This window comes from Limulus polyphemus, unplaced genomic scaffold, assembly GCF_000517525.1.
Source record: "Limulus polyphemus unplaced genomic scaffold, Limulus_polyphemus-2.1.2 Scaffold7549, whole genome shotgun sequence".
In the NCBI taxonomy this organism is placed as follows: domain Eukaryota; kingdom Metazoa; phylum Arthropoda; class Merostomata; order Xiphosura; family Limulidae; genus Limulus; species Limulus polyphemus.
In genome coordinates this window covers 5,593-19,909 of record NW_013673159.1, presented here as the reverse complement: position 1 = coordinate 19,909, position 14,317 = coordinate 5,593, and the positions used below count along the sequence as shown (strand labels likewise).

The 14,317-nt window shown below is 31.8% G+C and overlaps 1 protein-coding gene across 1 annotated transcript in view; it reads right to left on the bottom strand.

Annotated features, from left to right (window-relative positions):
- LOC106474695 (type I phosphatidylinositol 4,5-bisphosphate 4-phosphatase-A-like) overlaps nucleotides 1-11,688 on the bottom strand; it is a 23,451-nt gene extending 11,763 nt beyond the window's left edge. Inside the window, exons 1-7 of the mRNA XM_013935387.2 lie at nucleotides 11,480-11,688; nucleotides 8,435-8,610; nucleotides 6,221-6,327; nucleotides 2,540-2,642; nucleotides 1,833-1,882; nucleotides 1,345-1,435; nucleotides 484-538 (exon numbers count right to left, since the gene is read on the bottom strand). Of these exons, the coding sequence (XP_013790841.1) occupies nucleotides 484-538; nucleotides 1,345-1,435; nucleotides 1,833-1,882; nucleotides 2,540-2,642; nucleotides 6,221-6,327; nucleotides 8,435-8,610; nucleotides 11,480-11,573 (676 nt within the window). The 5' untranslated portion in view covers nucleotides 11,574-11,688. The remainder of the gene's footprint in view (nucleotides 1-483; nucleotides 539-1,344; nucleotides 1,436-1,832; nucleotides 1,883-2,539; nucleotides 2,643-6,220; nucleotides 6,328-8,434; nucleotides 8,611-11,479) is intronic.
- Between the last annotated feature and the right edge of the window lie 2,629 nt (nucleotides 11,689-14,317).

The window sequence follows — 14,317 nt, the reverse complement described above, 5'->3', positions numbered from 1 at the left end:
CAAAAAAGGAAATAATAACAATGCAAAGTGACTAACCACACCAAAATCATATAATTATGTAATTATACTACTGTACATGTAACAAAATAAAAATATACTTTAAAGGAACCATTTATAATATCTAACACACGTTTTTATATCACATAGTACATAAGATACCAGGCTATTGCAGTCTAGAACTTCAACCTCATTGAGCAGCCTCTAAATATGGTCCAAAACAGATGAAATTTGATGTTTAATGTGTTTTTGTACATTGGCACACAATTAGGAGATAAGAATTTTTAACCTGAAATTTTACCTGCAAATAAGAACCACCTAGTGTACACACAGTTAAAAATGATGAAATTACACTGCAAGACCAAGTTCAAAATTAATTTTTTAAAGATAACTGTTACTAGGATGTTTGAAATACCTACTCACTCAGTCTTTCTTTGTTACACAAGAATTTAGAAACATGCATTTTTCAAGAGAAACCTCACTTACCAATATACAAAACATACATTCCACCAGACTTCTGAGCTGCCTTGTAAGTCCCAATCTAAAAAAAAAAGTTCTTTTTGAATTTTTCATTTTTTAGGCTGAAAAAAATTATATTATGTAAATAATATATCATCTTGGAAATAGCAAATGGACAAATAATTAAGATTGTAGAAAACGTCACTATAAAAGCAAATTGTAAGTCACTGGAGGTTACTGGCAGAAAAAAAAAATCTCAGTGTCACATACCCTTACTGAATATGGTCAATGGATAAGTGAATTTCCAAGAATTGTTTTATCTTCAATTTCATACTTTTAATATACTATCATATTTTATAATTTTTATGATATTTCCTATATGAACAACAAGTTAATGGAAAAAAATACTTAATCATAGATTATCATAATGTGGTTTTCCTCATTAATGAGGAAATCAAATAAAAGAAATTACTCTTTATAAACATAAAACACAAGATAACCTATGTCAAGTAATTTATTATCTGTATGTGTGCATATTGAAAAAAAAAGTTGATTCTAGAGATTATGTTGTAAGATGAAAATAAGTATTTATATTCTTGACATGAAATTCACTTTTCACTCAGTTACACAGTAAAGACTTCATAAATTCACAGAGAAATTATAGCAAAAATACTTTATTGCAATATTTCATTTTATATGTACAAGAAACTTGTATTGTATACCAAAAGTTTGTCAAATTTCGTGAAGGTACATACATTTACTATTTTCAGAGTTATAGTGCATATAGTTTCATGATTACAAAGTAATTCCAAGGTGGATTTAATCAACCATCTTTGAACTTAGAAAGTTAATGTATAACAAACAAGAAGTAAATTTACAGTTGCTTACCGTTACTCCCAATGATATAGTCAAAAACATCATCGCTAATAATAGACATATAAAGCCTCGTCTACGAGCAAATTCTGAACCAGCAGTTGAACTGCAGAAATACACAAAAAATGTGATAATCAATATGAGCTAGAACATGCTTTTTATTTAAATGATATTATTGCCTTAAAATTTATAAATATTTTCACTAAAAGTTCAGTTATTTTAAGGACTGTCTGAAACCTAAAAATTATCAGTTAATATATATTTTGAAATATAACCTGTACAAAATATTTGGAAACTAAAATTAATACAAGTTATGGCAATATTAAAGCCATATAACTGCCACTATTTCACTCAAGACTTAAGGTTAAATTTTCAAGAATATATAATACTACAGTTATATAAAATATTGGCATATTTTTGCAATTTGCTGTTGAGGCTTGAGTCCTGCAGAACTTTCATTTAAAATTATATCTTTTAAAAAATAGCCTACCATGCATACTCACACTTTTCTGCAATGAGGACAACGTGCCAATGCATTGTTGAGGGTGTTGAACTGTGAAACAAAAATCATAACTATCAATTATACAACAATCATAAGCTCAATAATGGTCATACTTAGAAGTTGCTGTACTGAAAAATTGCATGGAGAAAGAAAAGCTTGAGGAATTTTAAAATCATAATCACAGATACGAGTTCTTACTGTGTAGTTCCTTTTAACTACCTCCACAGTAAAAGTCAGTAAATATTCTACAAACATTTAGTTATGTTACCTTTGGACACAGTGCATATAATTTGTTAAGGTAAGTGATATACCATTATATCATTGTAAAAAATGTGAATACAGAATATCTTGTGTTCTTTCATCAAATCTCTCTGTCACATTTTGACTAAAGTTAGTGTCTTTCAAAACATTTTATATTTTTATCTAATAAGGCCAAATATTAAATAGATAAATACTTGAGTTAAAAAATTTAATGATGAAGGCTGGAGTAAGAAATTTTAAGTAAACTACTTTATACAAGCCTCTGGGTTTCTTAGAAAAAAATTTAAATTGAAAAACGTTTCTACAAATAGCAAAGTCACAACAAAAATTGGATATAACAGAAGCTCTTTTAACTTAGTATATACAAAACTTAATATCAAATTTTAGTTTGAAGATTGTACTCAATACAGTGATTCATATCTCTTACAAAAATGTTAATATTCATACCAAAAAAATCCTCTGGCAATGTCCACATGCTATCCGACACATTCCAGGAACATGAGATGAAGGTGGGGTGACAGGACTCTGAGCCAGATTGATAATCTTTTTACTGATAATAAGAGTAAAAATGAAATACTAATTTAAAGATATCACTTCAGCATTCCAAGTTCAAAGTTATCTCAAATTTTTGTTATTAAATTTATAATTAAAAATTAGGCCTCAGTCTCTTTTTCTTTTTTAAACTAGAGTAAGGCATTTTAATTTAAGATATTAAAGGTTTGTCTTATCTTACTCTTGATAAGTCTTCCTTTTCTCTTGATTATGTTTTACAAATTTTCCTTTTCACTTTTTTGGGAATGAGGAAATGAAAAGGAAAATTCATAAAATATAACTTAGTTTGTCAGGGATACAGCCCAGAATTAACTGTGGGGATCAAAATATAAGTAGGTCACTAGGGCTAAATGCTAGTTAGTATGTAAGGATGAGCAGATTGTCTGGTTGGACTTGTGGGATCAGTTCAGTGGAAGAAGGGACTTTTTTTGGAATGGATGGTATACATTTAAAATAGGGTAGGAACTGACGTGTTTGCTAAGGCTAGTAACTCAGCTGTAAGGGAAGTTTTAAACTAGGACCAGATAGTGGTGAGGGCTGGGATAAACTAAATGCAAAAATAATAAAAGGCAGAGGAAAGATTAGCATAGAAAATGAGTATAGAAGTAGTTATAAGAACAGATTTAATTGTTACTATTGTAATGCTAGAAGTATAAGAAATAAAATGATGACTTTAGAGCACTGGTAGGAATGGAGGATTTTGATATAATGGGAAAAAATGACACATGGTTAAACACAGATGATTTTTGATGACAGAAATTTCTTTGAAATACAGGGCTACAGGCTATTTAATAGGGATAGAGTACTAAAGAGAGGGGAAGAGGAGGAGTGGCTTTGTATGTAAAATGTGAGGTTACATCCTGTTGAAGTTGAAGATATCAAAGATAATAACAAGGAGATTGAATCCATTTGGGTTTTTATTAGTGGATATAAAAGGAAAAGGCTTTTAGTGGGAATTTGTTACAGACCACCAAATAATATTGATGAATTAGTGAGACACTTTACAATAAGATTAAGATTTCAGCTGTTAATGAAGTCATAATTATGGGTGATTTTAATTTCAGGCATATAGATTGGGAAATGCTACAGTCAAACCATGAGAGAGAAAGGTTTTTGGAAACTGTTCAGGATGGCTTTCTTAATCAATTAATCAAGGAACCTATTAAAAACAATGCTATTTTTAATTTATTGTTAACTTCAAATATAGAAATGATGAAGAGGGTGAAAATTTGGGAACATCTGGGTACAAGTGATCATTGCTCTATTAGGTTCGATGTTATGCTGCATATGGAGATAAGAAATAATGATATTTTGTTAACAAATTTCAAAAAAGCAAATTTTGAAGGGATGTGACAAGAATTATCTGTTGTGAATTGGGTAGCTGAGTTATTTGGAGACACTGATCACATGTGGAAAAGTTTTGAAGATAAATTTTTGAATATTCAAGGTAAACATATTCCTTATAGAAAGAAAAGGGTAGTTGCAAGTAAAAAATGAGGTTAGCTAACAAAGAGTATAAGAGATAAAATCTCATGTATTAATTTGTAATAGTTTTATTTCATAAATAGGCCACTTTTGATGTCATAGTATTTTATGCAAAACATGTAAAAATATCTGATTTGTCAAAATGGCAAAATTGGATATATATATATATATATATATAGCATTTTGCATCTGAGTTTTTCATGTGTGTAGAGGACATTATATCTAACAAACAATGGCATAGGAAGGCAAAATTGCACAGGGGCATTAAAGTTATCTATCATGTAGATGCAAAATCCACAATTGTCAATGTTTCCACCAGGGGTGATTACTTTTACATATTTCCCATGGGTATAAATGGGCCTACTGAATATGGTGCAGCTCATTCAATCAATATGGAACCGGAAAGTGTGTAGAGAGATAAACTAATAAAATATTGTTAGACAAAAAATATGCAATGCAATGCTGAGGCACCTCTCTGAGAGTATTGTAGAATGCATGACAGCTGTAGAGGGCCTTGTTCCAATGTTGCTACGCACAAATTCATAGAAAAATCTGCCACATGTAAAACCACCTGCAGGTACTAAAACTATTGCTAAAGACAAGCCATGCTATAACAGCACAAGTGCAAATTTGTGCAGCAGTGCACAATATGTCACCAGTGTGTGGATTTACCAATTTCAATCATATGCAAAATTCTTTGGTCAACTTTGCAAATGTTTCCTTATATACCACATCATGTCAAAGCATTAAAGGAGACAGATTTTAACCTAATGTGTTTATTTTGCATTGAAATTCTGGGCAAGACTGGAATTGAATGACTGTTGAAGCATACTTTACCTTTCTGGAAGTTTCAACACATGCAACTGCATTATGTGGTTGGAAAGTAATCCAACATTTCCTTCACATCTCCATGAAGCTAAGGTAACACAGTGGGGTGGGGTTTTACAGCTCTCTTTGTTATTGGATCATAACTTTTTTGAAAAACCATCAGTATATGGGCTACAAACCTGCATAGTCAATGCTTCACAATAGTATGGAAAGGTCACAACCAATGTAATCCCCATGCTGCATGAATAAAATGTGAATGACACTATGAATTTTATGCAGGACAGTGTCCCTATACTTATGAGTATGCAGATGAAACCATCTAGTTTGAGCACTTTCAGGACAGAATCATTCAACATGCAACAACTGTGAAATTTGCACCCATGCGATAAACTTAACACCCTTGTGCTGTTTTCTGTACCATGTCATTTGTGAGCTATAACATGCCAAACTGTGAACCTTTCTTTAAACTTAATCTGCATTATATATTTGTATAGGTTATGAAAAATATTTACATCTGATCTATTCATTCTAGTTTCAGACAACAGAAAGAATATAGCAAAAAATGATCCATGTTTCAATGTTTATCTTATGAAACAGACCTTTTAAAAATATTTATGTATTGTTATTTTACTAACTTTCAAACAATACTCTGCATACTCTACCTTTGTGCTGTGTATACATAATATTTAATATAGATACTATGATAGTTACACACATTTTTATTCCCTTTTGAATAAAAACAAAATCCTAAAAATTATATATTTCTTGTGTGTGTGTGTTGTGAGACAAGAACTGGTCAAATAGAATTTAAAAAGGACAAATAATTTTTCTAGCATTTCATCCCCTGGACAGCTTTATTGCAGACTATGCAACTTGCAGTACAAGTTTATTTCAAATTAAATACTTAATTCAGACCCATTTGATAAAATGATCAAATAGTTGAAGGTGTTCAAAACACACCTTCATTACTTCCCCCTTAAGATATCAGTCCAACAAATTTCATTCATCCCAAACAAAATATTTCTCACCCCTGAAAGCAAAATAGATCTAAAATATGGAAATGTCAAAAAAAAGAAAATGTATATTTATTGGCTATGAAAATGGTGTCTCACATCAAAAGTTAAACCAGGTATTTAATCTACTTTTTTTTCTAATTTTTTTCATATACTTGACATTTCACTAACTTTTAAGTTTATTTGTACATGTAGCTTAGACTAGTTACCCATTCCTGAATAATCCATAACCTCTTCATTATATACATACCAATTTTGTCGAGGGCACGCAATTCTCTGAGAAGTAGCTTTACATATCAACAAACAGTTACAAGGACACCGCACATACTTCTTTCCTGGTGGAGCATTCTTAATTGGCTGAAATAATGATTAAATTTAAGCATGAAAAATATTTTACTATAAAAATTTATGTCAAGTTTTAGTACCTTCTTGTTTGGCAATTACTTTTTAGTCTTGATATCTTACTGGGCTTGATGTTTTGGTTATTTTTGAGGATGATGAAGTGAACATTGATGGGCTGAATGGCCTTTTATCACCTAACACTTGCAGTATTTATTTTTTGCCAAACCCTATGTTTATATATCATTGCTTTTAATTTCCCTGATACAAAATGTATTTAATATACTTATAATGCACTGCAAACCAACAGGAACCACACCTCAAAAATTATTTACTGCAATTATGGTATTGTTAGCCCTATTGTAACTCTGGTAATAATTCTCTATATTTCAAATAAATGATGCACCTTTAGTATTTTACTACAGGCAGATGGAGCAAAATTTGTCCATCATCTAAAAAGAAAAATATATATTATGTGTGTGTTAAACTTTACAGTTGATCAATTTAATTGATTAATCAACATAATGAATTACTTATGAGCAGCAATTATATCCATTAGTGCCTTGTAAGCTAATTGATTCACTGAAATTACAATTAAATTGATTGTCACAAAAATAATCAATTAATCAAAAAATAGAGATTCTGATTATTTACTGAATTTGATTATTCCAATTATCCAAGTAATCAAAATATTGGCATTATATTTGTTGTGATGCACAATTAACATAACATGGAGCTCTCGTGATTTATTTTTTTTTAGGGGGGAGGGGTCTTGAGCTCAATTCCCATTGCCACTAAACTTACTCACCCTGTCTTTTTCATTGAAAAGTTACTTGAAATATCTGTCACTATCTGTCATAGAAAAGACAACTGGCTAGCAGCACCAACTCTTGCTAACTAATTGTTAAATAAAGTATAATTAACAGTAACTTACTGGGGTTTCTTTGCATTGTGCTATGTTTTTAATTTATAATTGCATAACTGTATTCTTTAATGTTGTACAAGCAGGCAGTAATCTAGAAGGTCTGGACCCCTCCATTTTTAACAACAATTCTTTAACATTGTATAAACAGCCACGGATCTAGGGGAGGGAATACAGGAGCCAAACCCCATCATCACATTTTTTCCAGAAATTAATAAATCTATTGTTTAATGTTGTGTGTATACACACACACACACACACACACATATATATATATATATATATACACACACACATATATTAGCGGGTTATATTAGTCACATTACTAGAAATAAAAATATAAGCTTGAAAATTGCTGGATTATAACCAGAGTTATTCAGGTTACTTACAGAATATATTAACATTATTTTGAATTTGACTTATTTAGATTACTTTAGGACTATATGGTCAATAATGGTCAATCCAAAATGCTGTACTATACTTCTTTCATGTTAAAAATACCAATAATTCAGTTATATTGTTACACAGCTAACTTTTAAAAAGTTACCTGAGACCATACTATTGTGAAAATGAAACATTAATGCAACTGGTGTGGAGAAGTTAAAATGTTGTTACTTGTTATCAGAATAATAATATATTATATGAATAGACTTTTTAATTTTATTTCTATCCACTCCCTAATGGTTTTCAAACTTTGTAAGATAGTTATAACTAACAGAAGTTTTATTTTACAAAATAAGATGATGTTATTCTAAATTTTATGTTGTTTGATCTTAAATATGTGCTATTTCCCTCATAAATAAAATGAGTTATGACTATTCATTTCCCTTGATTGATTACAAAGCTTTTGTGTTTAACGGTGTAGTTAAAGATACAACACTTAAGGCCCCAACATTATCATAAACTAGGGATGCTGAATTATGTTTAATGTATTAAGGATTCAAACGTTTTGGAAAAACATTTTTAAAAGCTCAGACATCATTACGTTAGTTTTTAAAAAAAAATGAAACTGAGAAAGTGCTATTATTTTCTTGTAAAAAACAAATACCACAAATTTCTGTAAATTCTATAAATACAAAAAATGGTGAAGTAATAGAACTTTAACTGTAAGGTAGTTAGTGTGCTGATTTTGAAAAACATATATTATATAAATGCACAAAAGTTTAATGATACTTAAGAAACAAACAAAAAATATATACTTACTGTAGCCTCATTGCAGTTGTTACACTTGACTACATGTTGTTCTTTTTTCCCAGTTATGTCAATCATGGATTTGCAGACTCTGCAGGTCACCATGGGCACCCCACTTTCGGGAGAAGGAGTGTAGGGTGGAGGCAGCTCATCTGGTCCAATTGGTGAGATTGTAACTTGAGTTGCACCTGAAATGTTGTTTAACTAGATGCAGTACAAGGAATTGCTAGTAGTGCTTTCTCATCTCATAACGCACAAACATATAGGATTAGGCTGTTAAAATTATATATGTATATGCAAAATGATTATGTTTTTACTTTTACAAAAAATAAATATCTCTTCTTGCCAACTATAATTTCTGTAATTTTTAAACCATTAAATAGTATAGTATTAAGCAGATGCTAATCACATGACTAGTATTATCTCATAGCATTTTCACCTTCTGAATGCATGTTCATAAAAAGAGGAAAAGGATAAGAGTAAGACAAAACCTAATTGGCTTACTAAGGACATGAAGAGAATAAAGAACATACACTTTATGTTTAAGAAGTTTAAACTGACAGATAGGTTGGAACATTTACACAACTGTAATAAGGCTGAGAATTTGGTTAAAAAAAGAAATCAGAAAAGCCAAAAGTGCTTATGAGAAATAGCTGACTGATAATGTTAACACTAACAACAAGTACTTCTTTAAGAGCATAAAATATAAGTAAAAATGTTAGAATGGGGATTAAGCCCTTAGAGGATGCTGATAGCAAGGTTTTTGTTGAAGTCTGTGATACAGCTAAGCTTTAAATGTTCTCTTCTGTTTATACAAGAGAAAATATCAGCAATAGTCCTAACCCTCAGCATTCTATAGGAAATATTGCAATTGACCTGAATCATGTAGATACCATTCACTTTTTGGTAAGTAGGAAGAATGAAAGATTAAAAACAGATAAAGCACCAGGACCAAAAAAGGTTAATCCCTAGTTTCAAAGGCCAAATATCAGATATTGCTAAACTCTTTCATTTCTGATAGGTCAATGGAGAGTGGGCAAGTACCCAAGAGACGGAGAGTTATGTTATACCTATCTTTAAAGGGAGTGATAAAAGTTATCCTGGAAATTGTATGCCTGTTAGTCTTACTTTTGTAGTAGGAAAAATTCTAGAGTCAGATAAAGCAAGCTTTAAAACATATTTAGTGAAATATGATATAATTAATAAAAACTAACATGGATTCACCAGTGAGAAATCACGCCTGACCTGTAATGTTTTGAGGATGCTACCTGTTATCTAGAGACTAGAATATGCAAAGGGTGTGAACTTACTGCACTTAGATTTTTAAAAAGCTTCTGATAAGATGCCCACTTAAAAGCCTAGCTAAGAAAAACACATCAGCAATGGTTACATTGGACAGTACATTAGTTAAATGGGAAAAAGCAAAAAGTTATTTATAGAATCTCATCAAACTGGCCCCTTGTTATTATAGAACACCTCAGGATTCAGTGTTTTCACCTTGGATTTTTTATTTTTACACTGATGATATTGGTGGATTTATTAGCAAATCAGTAGTTTGCTGATAAAATTACACTCTTGAGTATTCTGGCTGTATAAAGAATGACAAGTTATTACAGAATGACTTAATCAAATATTTTATAAATGACCTTAAATTATGTTCAAGAAACATTAAATCTATGCTAGTGCCTAAAGCTATTATTTGTATGTTCTGTAAGTCAAGTATACTGTTATTTGTTTATTGTAACTTTCAGTTTCAGTATTGGTTAGAATCTTTCATAGATCTAATTTTATTATTCTTAATTTTGTCATTATACTTTATTGCAGATTGTTTTGCATTTTTAGCTTAATACATGTATTTAGGACTAACCCAAGTCTCCTAAGTTGGCTAAACCTTCCAAGATATTACTTGGTTTACAGCTGAAAATATCATTAACAGTGAGGGACCTAACTGGTGAAACAAAACATTCTAATCTTTATAAGTAAGCAAGTAAAAAAAAAGTGTATTCAATTAGCTAAACTACTTGACCAGTTGATTTCTATTTTCATTCTAATTTCTAAGTAGGTAGCTTGTTCTGAACAGAAGTTCATATTAATTATAGTAAGAGCATTTGGGTTATCATAATTTTTTATCAAACATTTAATATAGATGGGAACCAACTCAATAATATGCTTAAAGAAACGAATCTTGGATATTTGTGGGTAAGACACTCAAAACATCTCAGCAATGTCCTGTTGCTATTACTAGTACTAGTAAAACTAATAAAATTCTAAGGTATATTTATAGATGTATTAAAAGGCAAAATTATCTTTCTATACATATCAGTATATAATTTTATTAGCCTTACTTGAAATACTGTGTACAATTTCAGTCTTATCTAAAAGATATTAACTTATTCAAAAGGATTCAGAGGAGGACTACTAGTAGTAGGATGTTTCTGGGGATGGAAAGTCATCATACAATTTACAGAGGGTAAGTTAAGGTGTCTTAGCTTATTTGCACTTGAGAAAAGAAAGAAAAGTAATAGGTAATCTTATTGAAGTTTGCAAGATAATCCAGATGATCAATGCACAAATGCCTCTGACCTTCTTTATGCTATGATCTGAAAGGACACAAGTTTTTTAAGATTTGAAGAAGACAGGTTATAGGCTCTAGTTTAACTTAACTCTTAAGTCTGTTTTATTTTTCAACAAGATAAGACTAACTAATGACAAAGTAATGAGTCGTCATTAACACAATAGCAGTTCTCAATAGTTGAGACCAGCACTTAGATTTTAGAATTGAAGTTTGAGAACTGTATTAGATTGAGATAAATCAGTGACTTCCTCAGAAATAAAAGGTGGGTTTGAATTTTTATTTGTCTCAGTGGTGGATGTGCAGTCTTATACTTGTAGTTGAAACCTGAACGACCAAACGATCAGCTTGTTGCTACTGCTAGTAGCAGTACTAGTAGCACTCAGTAATCAGTAGTACCAACTAGTACACATTAATCCCTTACCAATAGTTAATTCGGTTTTTAATCCGCAAAAAACTGTGCTTTATACTGAATAGCGACTGACCTGACTCTTGTACATCCCCACTGTAAGAAGATGCAGAATGGGTATGTTCATTTTGTAACAAAGGAGCCGATTCATCTTGTTCGTTTTTGTCCATGATCTCGTCTGCACCGTTTTTGTTATCGATCACCTGACATAAGCCACCTGGAAAGAAAGTTATTTATCATAACTAATACGCATAACTGAAACAATTTAAATATAAGTTACAATAACCGACAGAACAGATGTAAGGGTCTCTTCCTCCTTCTCCTCCCTCCTGTTTTTTTTTTTTTTTGACAAAGCATAAAGTAAGGAATAATATATTTTATTTTTGTACTTTAAGGCATAATTATTTTTTTTACTATTTTGCGTTTATATGTTACGTTCAATAGTTTTGCAAATTAAATATCAATAGTATTGTTTTGACAATTGATTTAATATATGGTTATTCGAAAATCGAACTGAAAACGTTTCATTTTCAAGAATAACAGATAACACGAGAGCAAGGGAGGGGGCAGGTGCCCTTTTCTCCTGGAATTTGAAAAGTAAGGCCTACCATATCAAATCCACCCCATATGAGGAACTGTAATAACTGTTGATTCTTAAATCACAGACGCCTACCAAGAACATTTTTCCTCACAACTAGATAATACACCGCAATCGTCTATATGTTAAGACACAAAACAACTAAACTCAGAAGAGAGCATTACAACATTTCTTGGTATCAGCACAAAGCAGTCTTATTTGTGTGGACAAGTAGAGCCAGTGGAAACACTAACAATGAACATTGAACAGTATTGCAGCATCGAAAAACCCATATCTGACGAATTGAAATTTCAACTGTTTACGGACTGTTAGACATATTTGACTTTAAACAATACATTACAGGCCAAAAAATGTTTCTCTATGCTTAGTTTAACCAGCAGTCTCATTATTCACCATCTCTGAAAATAGCTCTTTATCGGTACTGTATTTTATTTCCTGAGAAAATGACGCGCGGAATACAAGGCACATTCGTTACTGAACAAATGAAATAAAAATACTTTGTTCATACCCTCTGTGCATAATGACTATTTTCTCAGATTGGTCGGCTTCTAATTGTTCTAATTGCCTGTAGGCTGGCAGTTGGGGTTAATGACAGCAAAATGATATGCAGGTAATAACGCAAAAGTGCAAAAAGAGAAATTGAGTATATATCCCAAATTTAAAATCGGACCAAATTTCTAGTTTGGTACCCCACATTCCTTAGATTACATATCTCAACCATTGTTCTACAAATATAAACTGAATCATCCCAAGCCAATCTGTACAGATTTATGTAATATCAGTTTCTGGGGCAATTTCTAAGAAAGTTTATACAGAAACATGTACATGTCAGCTAATTGAGACTTACGAACATGAGTTTCTTCATGCAGTTTGTCTGCTTATTTATTTGTAAGTTCCACGAAAAGTTACACAAGAGATGTTTGCACTACCTATTCCTCATTTTGAAATAATAGACTAGAATGAAAGCACCCACACTAGCTCTTGGGCTACTTTAATCAAATATTAAAATGTTACCCCAAAATGCAATCATATGGTCCTAAAGTGTGGAGCATATTTTTATAACACTGAGCTGCGAATCCAGGCACAAGAATCCCTATGAAGAAATCACATGTATCTAAAAAAAAGTTATCGGAAACGAATAGTGATGTCTTACATAATGTACTCTTGCACAGAAACACTGTGAAGAGAGATAGACAAGGATTAGTGGTTAAGAAACCAGACTTTGAAGGTCTGTGATTCACGTCACGTTTCAAAATCACATTCCACACTGTATAGCCGTGAATGCCTTATAAGCGTGTTGGTCAAATTCTTTGTTCATCTAGAGTAGTTCCAGAGTTGGCAGTAGGTGTTGTTGACTGGTTGCCTTCCCTTTCGTCTCTCATTTCAAAAGCCGATGTTCAGATAGTCTTTATGAAACTTTGTGTGAATATTTAAAGCAAACAAATAAACATTATTAAGAAATAAAAAATAAATATCAAGCCCAGTCTAGCATTAAATTCACCAGCTGTCACTGAGTTGGCCCAGCATGGCCAGATGATTAGTGTGCTCGACTCACAATCTGAGGGTCACGGATTCGAATCCCCCTCCCACCAAATATGCTCGCCCTTTCAGCCGTGAGGACGTTATAATGTGACGGTCAATCTCACTATTCATTGGTAAAAGAGTAGCCCAAGAATTGGCGATGGGTAGTGATGACTAGCTGCCTTCCCTCTACTCTTGCACTACTAAATTAGGGACGGCTAGCACAGATAGCCCTCGTGTAGCTTTGCGCGAAATTCAAAAATAAACAAACAAACAAGTCATTGAGTTATACTTTTTTTTTCTAAATTCCACCCCTCATCAGTAACTCTGGACAAGGTCTGACTGAAAAGGAAAAGTAATGTCTTATAAAATTCACTAGTGCTCAAGAATACTTAAGAAGATACTACAGATAAGTAATTAAAGGTATCAAAAACTAAGGGTAAAATCCTATAAGATTCACTCGTGTATATGTATTACTGTGAAAATCCACAGAAGCGAAAGTATTTCCTCTACTTTCTCATTCTTGATGGTTAAATAGACAGATGCTGATATTTACTGGATTGATGATTGTCTGATAGCAAAATGGTGGTGATTAAAAGCCCTACTGGCTCCTAACTCTCGAGAATTAGCCTGTTGGTTGTGATTTATAGAATGGTTACTGTTTTCTTAAAGTAATCCTTCATGGAACTTTATTCTGCATTTGCACGTTCGGCTTGTTGTTTACAATATTTGTTTGCAATATTACTGCTGTACTTGAAGATACTGTTGCGTCAGCGAGTCACATGACCACGTGAC